Raw genomic sequence first — 17,055 nt, forward strand, 5'->3', positions numbered from 1 at the left:
GCAGTAGCTGACTGATTTTAGGTTACAGCATACCAGTTAGACACATGGGAGTCCAAAAAAGCAGTCAGCAAGAGCAGGATATACTTGGATATGTACTTGAAGTGCCATAACCCACAAGGCTACGGACCAAGTGCTGGAAAGTGGGATTTGGCTGGATAGCTCTTTTTCGACCGGCAAAGAAACGATGGGCCAAATGGCCTCCTTCTCTGCCGTAAATTTCTATGATTTTATGACAGTGTTAGATGGGGATTGAACTGTCCGTTGAGGGGATAAAGCGCAAGATGAGGCAGGAGTTGGGGTCAAAAGGGGAAATTGTGTTGACGCAAAGATGATGACGATGGTGATTAAGTCTCGTTCTGGTGATATCTGCTTTTCATTTCCAGTTAGAAAAAATGAGAAATTCACCCCAAATGAGTAATTCTATTTGTATTTTGACATCTTGTAGAAAGGTCTAAAATGTGTTCAATTATCTTCATACAGAGAAAACTGCATGTGTTTTACTAACAGAACACATGCAGTTTGCACAGCTGAAAATAAAAACACAATAAAATTAGACCAACAGCTGGATTTTAACACTTATAAAGAATTATTTACTTTGTTGGTCATCCTAATTTACTGTGACACTATTTCACATTAAAAAAAATTAAAAGGCACAGCACAAACAAATCTGTTTTCAAAATTTGCTGTCACACTGAATAGAGCTGTGAAGCTGCCTCAATGTGGTGTGGCAGCATGTGACCAAGAATTTGCTACACTTATAATCTTCAATAATTAAGGTAGGGTGAAGTCTTGCAACGCAACTCAAGAGCTATTAATGATTGAGCTGACACATTGATGATTCAAAAGACGAGTTATCAAGAATGCAGCCTAATCTGTCAATACTTTACAGTCTAAACTGTACATCAAAAACTCAATGAACCGTGAACACAATTCAGCATTGGATTAACAAATCAGAGCTCAATTTTAATCCTGAAGATAAGACAGCCTGTTGGCCAATGTCAGGCTGTTTGCCCCAAATAAGTTATTATGAAAACAAACAAATCCTTTCATCTGCAGAAATGTGCAATTTAAACAAAAATTTATCCTCAGTGGCATAAATCAATTTTTGGTTTGAAGGGGCCTTTCATGCTTTACTAACTGTGTGGAATTACACATGGAAAGAACAAATGCAACAAATATATGTGTAAAAACCAATTCCTCCCCCCACCCCCAAAATATCAGTGAAATCAATCTTCAAGGATACCAACCTGTACCATGAAGTGTTGTGACATGTTCCACTTGAAAACAAATGTAGCATCAGGGGAGGTTGATTAGCAGAAATTAAGAGTATCCCCATGAAGAAGGAAAGAGGAAGGAGTAACGGAAAATAAATGGACAAGTGAATCCAGGCTGCTTGTGTCAACTCCATGATAGCCAGTTAAAGGGCAACAATGGCAGAGGTCCCTGCCTGGCCTTCTCCTCACTGAGACGTAACAGTGCGTGACACAAAGAAATCTCAAAAAGGGAGAGGGAATACAATAACTACGAGGCAACCATCTTCAGAACCAAAAGCAGGGTCAGAGTACCTGAACAATCTTGTATGATTTTAAAAGAAACACAAACAACTCCTTCTCTAGCCACCTGATTTTATTTCCACCAGAATTGTAAGCTCTGTTGGATAAGTTGCATTAAAGACACTTCAGACAGAAGGGGAGTCTTGGCCCAACCCAAAGTCACGCATCTATGATGCTTCTCCGACATCTTCCTCAAAGCATGGGGTGTACAGAAAGAGAATACCCTGATTAGATTAGAAATTGGCCAACTGTGAGCTGATGAACCACATGGGTCTTGGGCCTTCCTTGTCAATTGACACAAATCAAAAGTCCTAGTCCAATGCAAATCACTGAGGAAATAATGTGTCACAGCTGGAGTCAGGAAAGACTTTCTTGTTGGAAATAAATCCATAAATCAAATTGAACTTTGAACTAATTGAGAAAAGACTGGTGGGAAACATGTGCACGTAGATGATGCCAAGGGAGGAGAAGGAATAAAGGATGGCCAAGTGGAGACATGGAAGAAATTACAAGGGTCCAAATAAAGCTTCTTGAAAGCTCAACATTTCTTAATTGCACTGTTCAGTTTATCCACAATATGAGGAAGACACTGAAGAATATTTTTGGTTTACTCACAATAAAACTGAAAAGAACTGCAAAAATATGAAAGTTTCTCTAAAGTACTGCTGTGAAACAAATTCCTTTTGATTAACCAATGTGGCAGTCAAGCCTTCTGCGACATTCACCATATCGGTGTCTAGGGAACAGCGCACATTTATCGAATGCCCCGAGCTCTTCAAAAGGACTCTCAGTGAGGTGTAAACGGCCGAGGCTAAAATACAGACATCTTGGTTCTGTTGTAAGCTGAAATCTGCAGAGGGAATTTTGCCAATCAGCCTTGTTCTAATTTGATTGTGTCGTTTTAAAAATGAATAGTTTACCCTGGGCAACATTCTATGTGTTCGCTACAACATGACTTCTTCTTTCTTTACTTAAGCTGACAGAATAGTACAATATTGATAAATATCATGCATGCTGTAATCTTTTTATCTTCCTTTCACTTTGAAATCCTTGTTTCTCCAGGGTTTGTTTTGTACAGGGTTAACTTGAACAGGAAAGAGCCACCTTCTACCATAAAAGGACTTGAAATAGGTCAACCAGTTGCATTCTCTCAACATCCTGTAGTTTAAAAAAAGACCAAGTACGCCCACACATTGTTCCTGTCATTATAGATTCAACATGTACTTGACTTCACCCTACCTACCCACACTATTGGGAGATAGTTTCAAGGAAGCCCAATGACCCAATACTTGTTTACACAAGGGGGAGTTGAGCAAGAAGTTGAAGGCATTTGTATCTATTGCTTTCTAAATATTTAAAACAATTCTCAGGGATTAGGTCCTACAATTATCCTGGAGTAGGCATCAAGAAACCTGCCCCTGTTTTTAAGAGGTGCCATCATCACAAAACATAGTTGATAAAACTTTATTAGATTTCAAACAAATGATCTGACTACTTTATAACAGTTTCAATGGTCAGCTTCCAGCATACACTCTGCCCCCACCCCCCAACCCAATCTGGGCACTCAATGTCAACTACACCAATCCCAGCTCAGGCGTAACAAAGCCAGCTGCAAAGCGAACCTCACCTTACAGTGGCTCATCCCCAGGCTCAGAAAGCGACACCTTATTGCACCAGTGAGATGTTTCCATTACAACGCACCAGTCATTAGCCACTGAGTTAACAGCACTAATTAGTGGCAAGTTAAATGCAGTTTTTTTTTTACTGTGGGCCCATGCCCATTAGGAATTGGATAGAGAATGCCCAAACTCATTTCGCTTTACAGCCAGCAGACAAAAGATTTTCCTCCTGGTAATCTAGGCTGAAGATGAACAAGTCTAACCTACAGCACCCGCAGTCCCATACTAGAGTATTACTTTAAGTTGTAGCATTAAGGAACAGAGATGAAGGAATCACTGAAGCCAACAGAGTGAAGAAGCTGAAGTAACTCTGGTAACAGTGCAATCATCAAGCTGAGTGCCTCAGCTGTTCACATTAACTCTGCTTCTTCATATTAGTCTCAGCAGGTTCAAGTCATTTCCACCAATGTGGTCAACAGCTCTCACTGTCTAAACACAAATATGCAGAAAAATCAGAAGTGAACAGACTATATTAGCAATTATACTTTGCAAGAGCTGGATTTCTTCAAATGAGCATGGTTGGCAACACTCATTTTTGAAGGAAAATATGCATTTCCTTCATAATTGTACACATGAAAAACTTCCAGTACAAATTAGTTAGCCTTATAAAGGAAGTAGCCTAGAGGTTCACTCCAGGTGCAGAAGCTCCCATTTCAATGAACTTTGGGAAGCAAAATATCTCCAAATCACCTCCAGCCACCTCAGCAATGGTCACATGGTCACAACACATCTGTAAGGGACTAAAATAAGCCACCAAGTCAAGGTTATAAGCCATCCAACTAAAAATATTGTTGTAGACTTTAGGCGACCTCAGGCAGAGTAAAACCTAAGCAAATATTCCCAAAATTGCACTGTGTGATAGGTGAAGTATTTTACAGCCCCTATGGAGAGCCCCAGGTCCAGCCCTTTGGCAGGAGGATGATATGGGTTTACTCATAGGCCTCAGCCTGCGCATCTTCCTTTCACCCACTCTGTGTGTCCTCAGTGAACCAGCTGAAAAACGATTTTGAGATCTGGTCCTCTGAGACACCTAGAAGTTAAAAAGACTGTTTCTGTACCAAGAATGACAGTGATCCCATAATGCTTAAGAGATAGCAGGGTGAATTGTTGTTAATTGTGTGAATGCTGTCTTAATCTTTACGGTACAAAGTATGGGGGAACAGCAGCAGAAACAGACAAAATCTGTATAACAATATTTTTTTGAGTCTCTATAAATGTATAATTGTATCATTTTAACATTCCAAACTACTTTCAGTGGTCTGTGCTAACCATAGTAGTCACATGGTTAACACCGACCAATCAAATCTAAGAAACACATTCCAGGACAAAGAGTAGCCATCATAGTTCTACAAAAACAGAAAAGTTAAGTTGAAATATTTCTAATGATGTCCAAGTTGAAATAACCATAAACATTTTAAAAAGTTCTAAAACAGTAAGTAATTTGAAGTCCTGGGCCCCAAGTCTCGTATCCAATTTATGCACAAGCCCAGAAAAAGATACCAGCTGATTGGCCTAATCAATTGCAACTTAAATAAAATTGTCCCTGAGCAAAGTCATATGAGGACTCGTTTAAAAAAAAATCAACTCTTCAGGTGAATGACCTTTTTGGATAATTTGTCAGATCACTGTCTCTTCCTCTCTCCTCCCTCACCCCCCTCCGTTCTGGGAAGTATAAACAGTTTCCAATCTCAACTATTTGCTGGAGGAATCATCATTGACTGAATCAATGGTTATGTCGACAGGGCAGCATGGTTGCAGGGTGCTCACTTGGGAGGGATAAAAATAGTGCCGTTTACAATTGACAAATTTGTTCTTCCATCCTCCCTCTCCAACCAGATTAAGTTCTGCACAGCACAGATGGGGGGAGAGGGGAAGGAAGATGGCCCTTTGCAAAGGCAAATCACTTCCCACAACAACAGAGGGCAAGCCAGACACTAAATCAACCTGGACTGCTTTTACATTCCCCCTGCAGGCTAGTCATAGGGTGTAGGGTGGCACAGGTAGGAAATTAGCCACCTGCCTGTTCTCTTGCCCACAGAAGGATGCATGGCATGTTTATTTTAAAATAAGCTTCTTAAAATTCCACTATATGAGAAATACATTACATTTTAAAATAATATTTGTGGCATTTTCCCAGCACATGTTGGATGCTGCAACAAACAAGGGGGAGCCTGGTCACTGGGGTAGCAAGATTAGCATTTTCTTAGACAACACCAGCAAACCCCAGCACATAAGAAATAGGAGCAGGAGTAGGCCACATGGCCCCTCGAGCCTGCTCTGACATTCAATCAGATCATGGATGATCTTCCATTTCAACTCCACTTTCCCGCCCGATCCCCATATCGTCCAAAAATCTATTGATCTCAGCCTTGAACACATTCAACGACTGAGCATCCACAGCCCTCTGGGGTGGAGAATTCCAAAGATTCACAATCCTTTGAGTGAAGAAATTCCTCCTCATCTCCGTCTTAAATGGCCCCTTGTTCTGGACTCTCCAGCCAAGGGAAACAACCTCTCAGCATCTACCCTGCCAAGCCCCCTCAGACTCTTATATGTTTCAATTAGATCACCTCTCATTCTTCTAAGCTCCAAAGAGTATAGGCCCATTCTACTCAATCTCTCCTCACAGGACAATCCCCTCATCCCAGGAATTAATCTAGTGAACCTTCGTTGCACCGCCTCTAAGGCGATATCCTTCCTTAGATAAGGAGACCAAAATTGTACACAGTACTCCAGGTGAGGTCTCACCAAAGCCCTGTCAATTGTATTAAGACTTCCTTACTCTTGTACTCCAGCCCCCTTGCAATAAAGGCCAATAGGCCATTTGCCTTTCTAATTGCTTGCTGTACCTACATATTAACTTTTTGTGTTTTGTGTACAAGGATACCCAGATCTCTCTGAACATCAACATTTAATAGTTTCTCACCATTTGAAAAATATTCCATTTTCCTATTCCCCCAACCAAAGTGAGTAACGTCACATTTCCTCACATTATACTCCATCTGCCACCTTCTTGCCCACTCAATTAACCTGTCTATATCCCTTTGCAGACTCTTTGTGTCCTCCTCACAGCTTACTTTCCCACTTACCACACTACCCTCCTGCACGTCAGCAAACTCCAGCACGTGTCACACCACCTGCCTGCACGTCAGCAAACTCCAGCACATAACACACCACCCTTCCTGCACATGAGCAAATTCCAGCACGTACACCACTCTTCAGCGGAAAAGTACCGACAACGGAAGGAAATAAAAAAAACAAGTCATCAACCAATACTATTTTTATTTCATGAGTGAATACTGGAAATACTTCTACAGCTTTTTACATCATCTAATTCTACTTTCCATTCTCTGGAATTAGAAGTTGTCCTGATCCCTTGGTTGACTGGTTTGGTTGAAGATCATTCTATCCACATGCTAGCTGGCTAATTATAGAATCATAGAAGTTTACAACATGGAAACAGGCCCTTCGGCCCAACATGTCCATGTCGCCCAGTTTATACCACTAAGCTAGTCCCAATTGCCTGCACTTGGCCCATATCCCTCTATACCCATCTTACCCATGTAACTGTCCAAATGCTTTTTAAAAGACAAAATTGTACACCCACCTCTACTACTGCCTCTGGCAGCTCGTTCCAGACACTCACCACCCTTTGAGTGAAAAAATTGCCCCTCTGGACCCTTTTGTATCTCTCCCCTCTCACCTTAAATCTATGCCCCCTCGTTATAGACTCCCCTACCTTTGGGAAAAGATTTTGACTATCTCCCTTATCTATGCCCCTCATTATTTTATAGACTTCTACAAGATCACCCCTTAACCTCCTACTCTCCAGGGAAAAAAGTCCCAGTCTATCCAACCTCTCCCTATAAGTCAAACCATCAAGTCCCGGTAGCATCCTAGTAAATCTTTTCTGCACTCTTTCTAGTTTAATAATATCCTTTCTATAATAGGGTGACCAGAACTGTACACAGTATTCCAAGTGTGGCCTTACTAATGTCTTGTACAACTTCAACAAGACATCCCAACTCCTGTATTCAATGTTCTGACCAATGAAACCAAGCATGCCGAATGCCTTCTTCACCACCCTATCCACCTGTGACTCCACTTTCAAGGAGCTATGAACCTGTACTCCTAGATCTCTTTGTTCTATAACTCTCCCCAATGCCCTACCATTGACGGAGTAGGTCCTGGCCCGATTCGATCTACCAAAATGCATCACCTCACATTTATCTAAATTAAACTCCATCTGCCATTCATCGGCCCACTGGCCCAATTGATCAAGATCCCGTTGCAATCCTAGATAACCTTCTTCACTGTCCACAATGCCACCAATCTTGGTGTCATCTGCAAACTTACTAACCATGCCTCCTAAATTCTCATCCAAATCATTAATATAAATAACAAATAACAGCGGTCCCAGCACCGATCCCTGAGGCACACCGCTGGTCACAGGCCTCCAGTTTGAAAAACAACCCTCTACAACCACCCTCTGTCTTCTGTCGTCAATCCAATTTTGTATCCCGTGAGATTTAACCTTATGTAACAACCTACCATGCGGTACCTTGTCAAAGGCTTTGCTGAAGTCCATGTAGACCACGTCTACTGCACAGCCCTCATCTATCTTCTTGGTTACCCCTTCAAAAAACTCAATCAAATTCGTGAGACGTGATTTTCCTCTCACAAAACCATGCTGACTGTTCCTAATCAGTCCCTGCCTCTCCAAATGCCTGTAGATCCTGTCTCTCAGAATACCCTCTAACAACTTACCCACTACAGATGTCAGGCTCACCGGTCTGTAGTTCCCAGGCTTTTCCCTGCCGCCCTTCTTAAACAAAGGCACAACATTTGCTACCCTCCAATCTTCAGGCACCTCACCTGTAGCTGTCGATGATTCAAATATCTCTGCTAGGGGACCCGCAATTTCCTCCCTAACCTCCCATAACGTCCTGGGATACATTTCATCAGGTCCCGGAGATTTATCTACCTTGATGCGCGTTAAGACTTCCAGCACCTCCCTCTCTGTAATATGTACACTCCTCAAGACATCACTATTTATTTCCCCAAGTTCCCTAACATCCATGCCTTTCTCAACCGTAAATACCGATGTAAAATATTCATTCAGGATCTCACCCATCTCTTGTGGTTCCGCACATAGATGACCTTGTTGATCCTTAAAAGCAATTTAATATTTATTGAGCTGACTGGTGAACTTGAACCTCTGACTGATATATTTCAACAAGCTGCTTTTACAAACAGTGTGGAACTAATTTATTTTTTAAAAAACAAATCCAGTTCTTTTTATGTTCTCCCAGCTGAGTCCTAGGGCCACCAGATGCTCCAACAAGTTTGCCTCAGGTAGAAGCAAGTTCTGGAATTGGTCATTAGAAGTATCATATCTCTTCTAATTTGTTCATGGGATGTGGAATGCTGGCAAGACCACATTTATTGCCCAGCCCTAGCTGCCCTAAGGTGGCAGCGGTTGGCCTTCTCCTTGTGTGATGGTGCTTCACAAGATTTTCCTCGCTCCACCATTGGCGGCCGTGCCTTCAGCTGCTGAGGCCGTAAGCTCTGAAACTCCCTTCCTAAACCTCTCCGACTCTCTGCCTCTCTCCCCTCCTTTAAGACGTTCCCTAAAATCTACCTCTTCGACCAAGCCTTTGGTCAGCTGTCCTAATATCTCCGTATGTGGCTCGTTGTCAAATTTTGTTTGATAATCGCTGCTGTGATGCGCCCTTGGGATGTCTTACTACATTAAAGGTGCTATATATTGCGAGTTGTTGTTGTTGTTGTTGTGTTAGGTAGGGAATTCTAGGATTTGGACCTAGCAACGATGAAGGAATCGCGATGTATGTCCAAGTCAGGATGGCGTGTGACTTGGAGGTGGTGGTGGTGTTCCCACAATACTGCTGCTCTTGTCCTCTGCGGTAGTGGTTGCAGAGCTAGCAGGTGAGTCTCAGAGGCATTCATAACGGTTGAGGGAATTGCGTATCTTTAATAAAATCTGTTAACCTTCCAGAAACTGCCAACAACAGTGAGCATAGATTATATCTACAGTCCTGACTATTGCATTCTTGCAAATAGATAAGGACCACCAGTGGCAAAGACAAATGGGGCTGGATGAAGTACATGAATTGCCTTTACAAATGTTCTGTGATAAAAGTAGGTACATTTTGTATTTATAAAACCACAAGGTAATTCAGCACTTAAAAGGTTACTCTAAATGGTGCAGTGTTGAGACAGTTTCTGGTTTTGTAGAATAATCAGGCTTCTCATGTCCAGGGACCTTCATTTATTCACATAAAAGAGGTGAAGGAGAAGAGGTTGGGGGGGGGGGGGGGGGGGAGGGGGGGAGATGGGGGTGGAAAGAACAAAAGAGTTACCCCGCTTCGGTGTCCTGTCCTCAAATACCAGCATAAACTCAATCATTTCTACACAACTGAAATAGATTGAAGCTTCAACTCAGCTTTGTTAAAATACACTATGACCCGCAATGCAGCTGCCATTTATTCCTTTCACATATAACATTTGTGAAGCAGTCAAATCACTCAAATCAGATTAACATCAAACACACAAACCAAGCTCTCTTCAAAACAAAATGAAACCTCAGTGGATTGATGCATAGAATTCTCTCCCCTCTCCAGAAAGGGAACAGAAATAATTACATATGCAAGTAGCACAAACCAGACACTGCACCTCCTGGAGGGTGAAATGCAATGTATCGCAGTTGTCCAATAAGTTATAAGCAAGATAACTGATCCACACAACATTAGTTAAATCATTTATCACACTCAGGATGTGCAAAATTCTTTTTACACATTTTCCCTGGGGAGTTAAAAAAAAATTGTAATTTCAAACTCTTTACTCTGTGATATCGACGAGTGTCCTGTAATCGCAGCTTTTGGAATTATAACCACTGAGAAAGAACTAAGATTATAATATTCTGCTGATCTTCACCAGGGATACAAGCAAAATTTCTCATTGATGAAATATCGCCACAAGTTTAAATCCATCCCCAAAGGGGCAAGGCCCTTGTTATTGTAAAACACCAACCTCAGTTTTAACCAATATAATTATCAAATAATGGAAAATGGAAAAAGGCTCACCACCTCAGGGCTGCTTGGTCATTAACTCTTTGAGCAGCATTACAGCTTCTACTTCAGTGGGTATAATCCTACGAGACTCACTGAAAAGCTAATATGCAGCCCCCATAACACAACATTCAGTGTATTGAGCAAAGGTATTACAAAGGACCTTTAAAGTATAATTTTGGAAACAATAATGGCAGATGCTAGAAAGTGCTTAAGTACAAACAATATTGGGTGATCAATAGTTGAATTATGGGTTTCCTTGCTTTTAAAACCATACAAATCCAAATATAGACTATAGATTTATATCATACCGATCACTGCAGACTTCAAAAATCTAGACACGCCAATCTTCAGTTCACAACCAGAGGTTTTTTATCTCCTCAAACAATGAATTACTCTGAGCAGCCTTATCTTGATCACTATGCACAACATTATTCAATTGTCCTGTAGGAATTCAATATGCCCAGACAAATCTCCCAAAGGCTACAAAGAGTCATGCAGCTGTAACTTGCAAGATCAGAGATCAGTCCCACACGTTTAAAACCACACAAATCCAAATATAGACTATAGATTTATTATACTTGCCATCATTCAAGGCAGAGGAACAGATTATGCCAGTTGAGCGACTGTCAAGAGGTCGGTTTAGTTGGACTGTCCTTCTAAATAAACCGTCGCAGAATGATGGTTGCAATGTCTAACCAAGGCAGAAGGAGCTTGATGCAGATAAACTGGATGCACAGTAATAACATTGTTCATTAAACTCTCACTGGATTTCCCAAGAAGCAAGTTTTGACAGCACTGACAGCTGCACCAGTCAAAACATTTTAAAAACTAGGTAATTTTTGGTTATAAGAATTATGTACGGGACAGACATGTACAATGGTCCAATGCTAATTAAATACCTGAGAAAGAACAATGTGCTTCCAACAGTTATAGAAAATATTATGAAGTTTCAATTATCTTTAGGATTCAGGGAGAAATTGCAGTAGTTAGTTAACATCTATTATAGGGTAAATTGTGCATGTTCTATGAAAGGTATAGGTTTGATGGACAGAAAGGGCTTCGATATGCTGAATGACCTTTTCTTACTGTGCTTGTTTAGCCTTGGTTAGGCATGGCAACCATCATCCTGCAAATTATGATGCAGTTAAGGGGAAGCGAGATAAACACATGAGGGAGAAAGGAATAGGAGGATATGCTAGATGAAGTTGGGGAAAGAGGGAGAAAGGAGGCTCGTGTGGAACAAACACCAGCATGGACCAGTTGGGTCGAATGGCCTGTTTCTGAGCTGTACATTCTATGTTATTCTATTTTGCATTTATATTCTTCGGTAATAATATGCAATCAAAAGAATTCCTTTTTAAACACAAACCAGGGAGAGGGGTAGACAGGAACCCTCTCATTGAAAGCAAATTGGTCTACCCCTTTTGTTGACTAGCTTCAAAGAATCATCTTTGAAAAACAATATGCTTATTTAGAAATCAAAACAAGTCAAACTATAACAGTGAGTAATTATCATTAGTTTCCTGGTCAATTTGAAGAATAATTCTTTCACTCTACCTGCATCTCCCAACAGAGCACAGAGCTATGGGGTCTCCAACCACAGCAACCAGGGACTGTGCTCTTGTGATGGCAGTATTAAGTAGTTTGTAATTAGACAGAAACCCATAGTCCAGGTCCTCGGTGGAATCCTCTACTAACTGTTCCTTTCTCTTGATGGGGGTCTGCTTATGTTTGCATGTGTGTCTTGTCCTTACTGTGCTGAGAAATAAGACTCTAAATTGCTTTCCTGAAAAATAAATAAAATGACATAAAAATTCATATAATTTTTCAAATCTGGACAACTTCAAAGCAACTATACATTGAAAAACTATCAAAGCTACTGCTAAGACATTATACATGGTTTATGTTGGCTTTTGCTAACTCAGGTGGATCCATTTTGTATTCCTTCAGTTAAGCTAATCAAGAATAACTATTTGTATTTATATAGCGCCTTTATCGTAGAAAAACACCTCAGTGAAGTACATATTTTCGAAATTGGAATTTAAGTTCTCAACTTTATAGGACTTCACTTGACATTCTAAGCCAAGTGTCAGCCTTGGCTCAGTGATAGCTCTCTCGCCTCAGAAGGTTGTGGGTTCAAGCCCTACTCTTGAGATTTGTTCACATAATCTAGACTGACACCAGTGCAGTACCACGGGAGTGCTGAACTGTTGGAGGTACCATCTTTTGGATGAGACGTTAAGCTGAGGCCTCATCTGCCCTCTCAGATGGATAGAAAAGATTTCATGGCACCATTTGAAGAAGAGCAGGGGAATTCTCCCTGGTCTTCTGGCCAATATTTATCCCTCAACCAACATCACTAAAACAGATTATCTGGTTATTATCTCATTGCTGTTTGTGGGACCTTGCTGTGCGCAAATTAGCTGCTGCGTTTCCTACAATACAACAGTGCTTCATTGGCTGTGACGCACTTAGGGATGTTCTGAGGTTGTGAAAGTGCTGTATAAATGTAAGTCTTTCTTTCTTTTGTACTATTGCTGCACCATAGCTGAAGAGGATTGTGCAGGTATAACTAATACCCATAGTGAAGTGGGATAATTTTCAGACTAGGGCCAATAAGAATAACCACAAACTCCCTGATATGAACCCAAAAGCAGCAATTATATAAAATAGCGGATTATTTAGTGAATAGAAGGAAGCACACTACAGGGTTAATGATCTTCAGGTCAAATGTTACTTTTTCTCCCCCCTGTCGCATAACTAATGTGAATTCTATTTATAAAGAGACATCAGGATTCCATTGCGTTGAATGAAAAAAATAAGGACCAAAGTGCACTTAGGTTTTAAAGGATTTATTTTTGCACAGAGAATCAAAGGAGTCAGGGCCACTTTGCTGGAAAGAGGATTGATGAAATTATCTAGACAACAATAAATTAAGAGAGAAATACCAGTCTGTGAGCTATTCCTGGAGCTACACTTAGCACAAACTCCCACCCACCACTCAAACCATCTCCCGGGAGGAGATGGAAACCAGCAGTGACCTGCCCAAAACCAGGCAGGTACAGTGACAACATCAAACTGGACCAATGCAGAATTCCCATTCCCTCCCTGCCCTTTGGATTAACTTCGACCCTCAAACGCACATGCTCCCTGTGCCAATATGGGCCTTGCCAAGAAACTTATTTATCATTTACTCCCCCTGCAGGAACCATTCAACCAAGGTTTTATAATAGATTCACAAAAATATATATCTGAAAATCAAAACAGATGTAGTCCTGGTCAAGTCACATTAGCTCACATTAATTTCATTAGCAAAGGCTTTAAAAAAACAAACCTATGAACTTTCTGGCCTACAGATGCAATTTGTCAAAGTATGATTAAACACAACTCTCTTCATTCACTGTACATCAATACAGCAGAATAATACCAGGAGTCATCTGTTTGGGAAACGCATGCATATCAGACCTGTTTATAACAACAGTCAACGGTTTTTCTTCGTTAACCTAATTCTCCCTCTCATTTCTGCCCCCCTCCCCCCACCAATAAAAGAAAGAATGACTTGCATTTATAGAGTGCCTTTCACGGCCTCGGGACGTCCAAAAGCACTATACAGTCAATGAGTACTTTTAAAAATCGAGCAACACCTCTGTTATAAAATTATCATCCTTGTTTTCAAATTCCTCCATGGCCTTGACCCGACCTATCTCTAACTTCCTCCAGCCCTACAACCCTCCGAGATTTCTATGTTCCTCCAATTCTGGCCTCATGCGCATCCCCGATTTTCAATCGCTCCACCATTGGCGGCCGTGCCTTCAGCTGCCTAGGCCCAAAGCTCTGGAATTCCCTCCCTAAACCTCTCCACCCCTTTAAGATGCTCCTTTAAACCTACCTCTTTGACCAAACTTTTGGTCACCTGTCTCAATTTCTCCTTATGTGGCTTGGTGTCAATTTTTGTCTGATTACGCTCCTGTGAAGCGCCTTGGGACATTTCACTACCTTAAAGGCTTTACATAAATGCAAGTTGTTGTTGTTGTTGAAGTGTAGTCGCTGTTGTAATGTAGGAATAGTCTTGTTCCAATGCGCCATGCACCATTCCTCAGGTTGTAGGTGACTTGTTCGCAGCCTCTGTCGCTCTAGTCAGTTGTATACATGGAATGTATACATACCTGTAGCCTACACGGATTCACCCAACAATTTTCCCTCCCTGTGGGGAGCTCATTGCAAATTACAGCAGCCAAGATGGAGAATTGATCACATAAGCATTCGCTGTCACACACATTGGAACACTGCTAAACTTCACTGCTGCAAGTTTACATTTCTCTAAGTGAATATTTCTGACGTCCATTTTCTCAACAAGGCTGCACTTCCCAAGGTTTAATACGAGAAGAACAAAAATAACAGGTTAACTTCAAACAGCAAGTGGGAACCCACCTTGAACATTCAGAACTCGTTCCACGTTCACTTCCGACAACCTCTTCTTACGAAGTTCTGATCGAATCCTAAACACTTGATCAGCATATGGCGTCACAACTCCAATGCTGCCTTCATCCAATTTCCCCCAGGCGACTGGCCACTTCTTCCTGAGTTCTTCAACACGTTCCACTATTTCAAAAACCTTTTGGAGAGACAAAGTACGATTACAATCATTGCACCTAAGCATGAAAGAACAGAAACGCAATTTCTGGATTTTAATATCATAGTAGGTACAGCACAGGAGGCTGCCATTCGGCCCATTGTGCCTGTGCCGGCTCTTTGAAAGAGCTATCCAATTAGTCTCACTCTCCTGCTCTTTCCCCATAGCCCTGAAAATTTTTTCCCTTCAAGTATTTATCCAATTCCCTTTTGAAAGTTACTATTGAATCAGCTTCCACCATCCTTTCAAGCAGTGCATTCCTCGCTGTGTCAAAAGATTTTTCCTCATAATGTCTCTGGCTCTTTTGTCAATCATCTTAAATCAACTGAAAACAATTTCTCCTTATTTACTCTATCAAAGCCATTCATGATTTTGAACACCTCCATCAAATCTCCCCTTAACCTTCTCTGTTCTAAGGAGAACAACACCAGCTTCTCCAGTCTCTCTACATTACTGAAGTCCCTCATCCCCTGGTACCATTCTAGTTAATCTCTTCTGCACCCTCTCTAAGGCCTTGACATCCTTCCTACAGTGTGGTGCCCAGAATTGAATACAATACTCCAGCTAAGGCTTAACCAGTGTTTTATAAAGGCTCAGCATAACTTTCTTGCTTTTGTACTCTATGCCTTAATTAATAAAGCCCAGGATGCCATATGCTTTGACAGCCTTCTCAGCTTGTCCTGCCACCTTCAAAGATTTGTGTATGTACACCCCCAGGTCTCTCTGTTCCTGCACCCCCTTTAAAATTGTACCATTTAGTTTATATTGCTTCTCCTCATTCTTCCTACCAAAATGTATCACTTCACACTTCTCTGCAGTATATATTTGAAGTTTCATTCATCATCCCAGTTAGGGTTGATAATCTGAGAAGTAGACACCATGATTTAATATTTACTTAGCTACAGCAGCTAATTATCACCATTCTGAATCAAACCATCAGCTTTTGGGATTTAATACAAACATGAAGTTCAACCACATAGTTACCCAACACAGATATCTGTGTTCCCAATTTAATGCATCCGAATATCTAAACACAATGTGGTACAAAATATAATGAGGTCGGCTCAGGTAATTAGAGGTTACCCTGCGAGTTAAGTTTATCAAACCAAGCAGATGCAATGGAATTCCATTAACATTGAAGACAGATAGATCTTTATTCTACTGAGGTTTCCTTCGGATGTTTCTCTGATGTCATCTGATCTAGCCAAAAGCCCCATTTTAAATACATTTTGAGGTATTGAAATGCTATAAATTGAATTTAGCAAACTTTGACATCATTTAATTTTTCTGCTGCTCTCAACCCAAGACTGGTCACTCCACATTAAGCAGAGGAGGTGGGGGAAACCCAAACTGAAAGATTTGTTCAAGGTTAAATGGGAGCCCTGAAAAGGTTCCCTTAAACAGGGGATGTTCGCTGACAATTGCACAGTGTTCCGTTCCATTCGCAACCCCTCAGATAATGAAGCAGTCCGTGCCCGCATGCAGCAAGACCTGGACAACATCCAGGCTTGGGCTGATAAGTGGCAAGTAACATTTGCACCACCCAAGTGCCAGGCAATGACCATCTCCAACAAGAGAGAGTCTAATCACCTCCCCTTGACATTCAACAGCATTACCATCGCCGAATCCCCCACCATCAACATCCTGGGGTCACCATTGACCAGGAACTTAACTGGACCAGCCATATAAATACTGTAGCTACAAAAGCAGGTCAGAGGCTGGGTATTCTGCGGCGAGTGACTCACCTCCTAACTCCCCAAAGCCTTTCCACCATCTACAAGGCACAAGTCAGTAGTGTGATGGAATACTCTCCACTTGCCTGGATGTGTGCAGTGCCAACAACACTCAAGAAGCTTGACAACATCCAGGACAAAGCAGCTCGCTTGATTGGCACCCCATCCACCAACCTAGACATTCACTCTCTTCACCACCGGCGCACCGTGGCTGCAGTGTGTACCATCTACAGGATGCACTGCAGCAACTCGCCAAGGCTTCTTCGACAGCACCTCCCAAACCTGCGACCCCTTCCATCTAGAAGGACAAGGGCAGCAGGCACATGGGAACAACACTACCTGCACGTTCCCCTCCAAGTCACACAC

At 41.6% G+C, this 17,055-nt stretch overlaps 1 protein-coding gene across 3 annotated transcripts in view; it reads right to left on the reverse strand.

Annotated features, from left to right (window-relative positions):
• Window positions 1–17,055, reverse strand: part of helz (helicase with zinc finger) — a 242,759-nt gene that overhangs the window by 85,927 nt on the left and 139,777 nt on the right. For all 3 annotated transcript variants that reach the window (XM_068003894.1, XM_068003893.1, XM_068003895.1), the window contains 2 exons: window positions 14,755–14,938; window positions 11,881–12,109 (listed from right to left, as the gene is read on the reverse strand). In XM_068003894.1, the coding sequence (XP_067859995.1) occupies window positions 11,881–12,109; window positions 14,755–14,938 (413 nt within the window). The remainder of the gene's footprint in view (window positions 1–11,880; window positions 12,110–14,754; window positions 14,939–17,055) is intronic.

This window comes from Heptranchias perlo, chromosome 23 (genome assembly GCF_035084215.1).
Source record: "Heptranchias perlo isolate sHepPer1 chromosome 23, sHepPer1.hap1, whole genome shotgun sequence".
Classification (NCBI taxonomy): Eukaryota; Metazoa; Chordata; class Chondrichthyes; order Hexanchiformes; family Hexanchidae; genus Heptranchias; species Heptranchias perlo.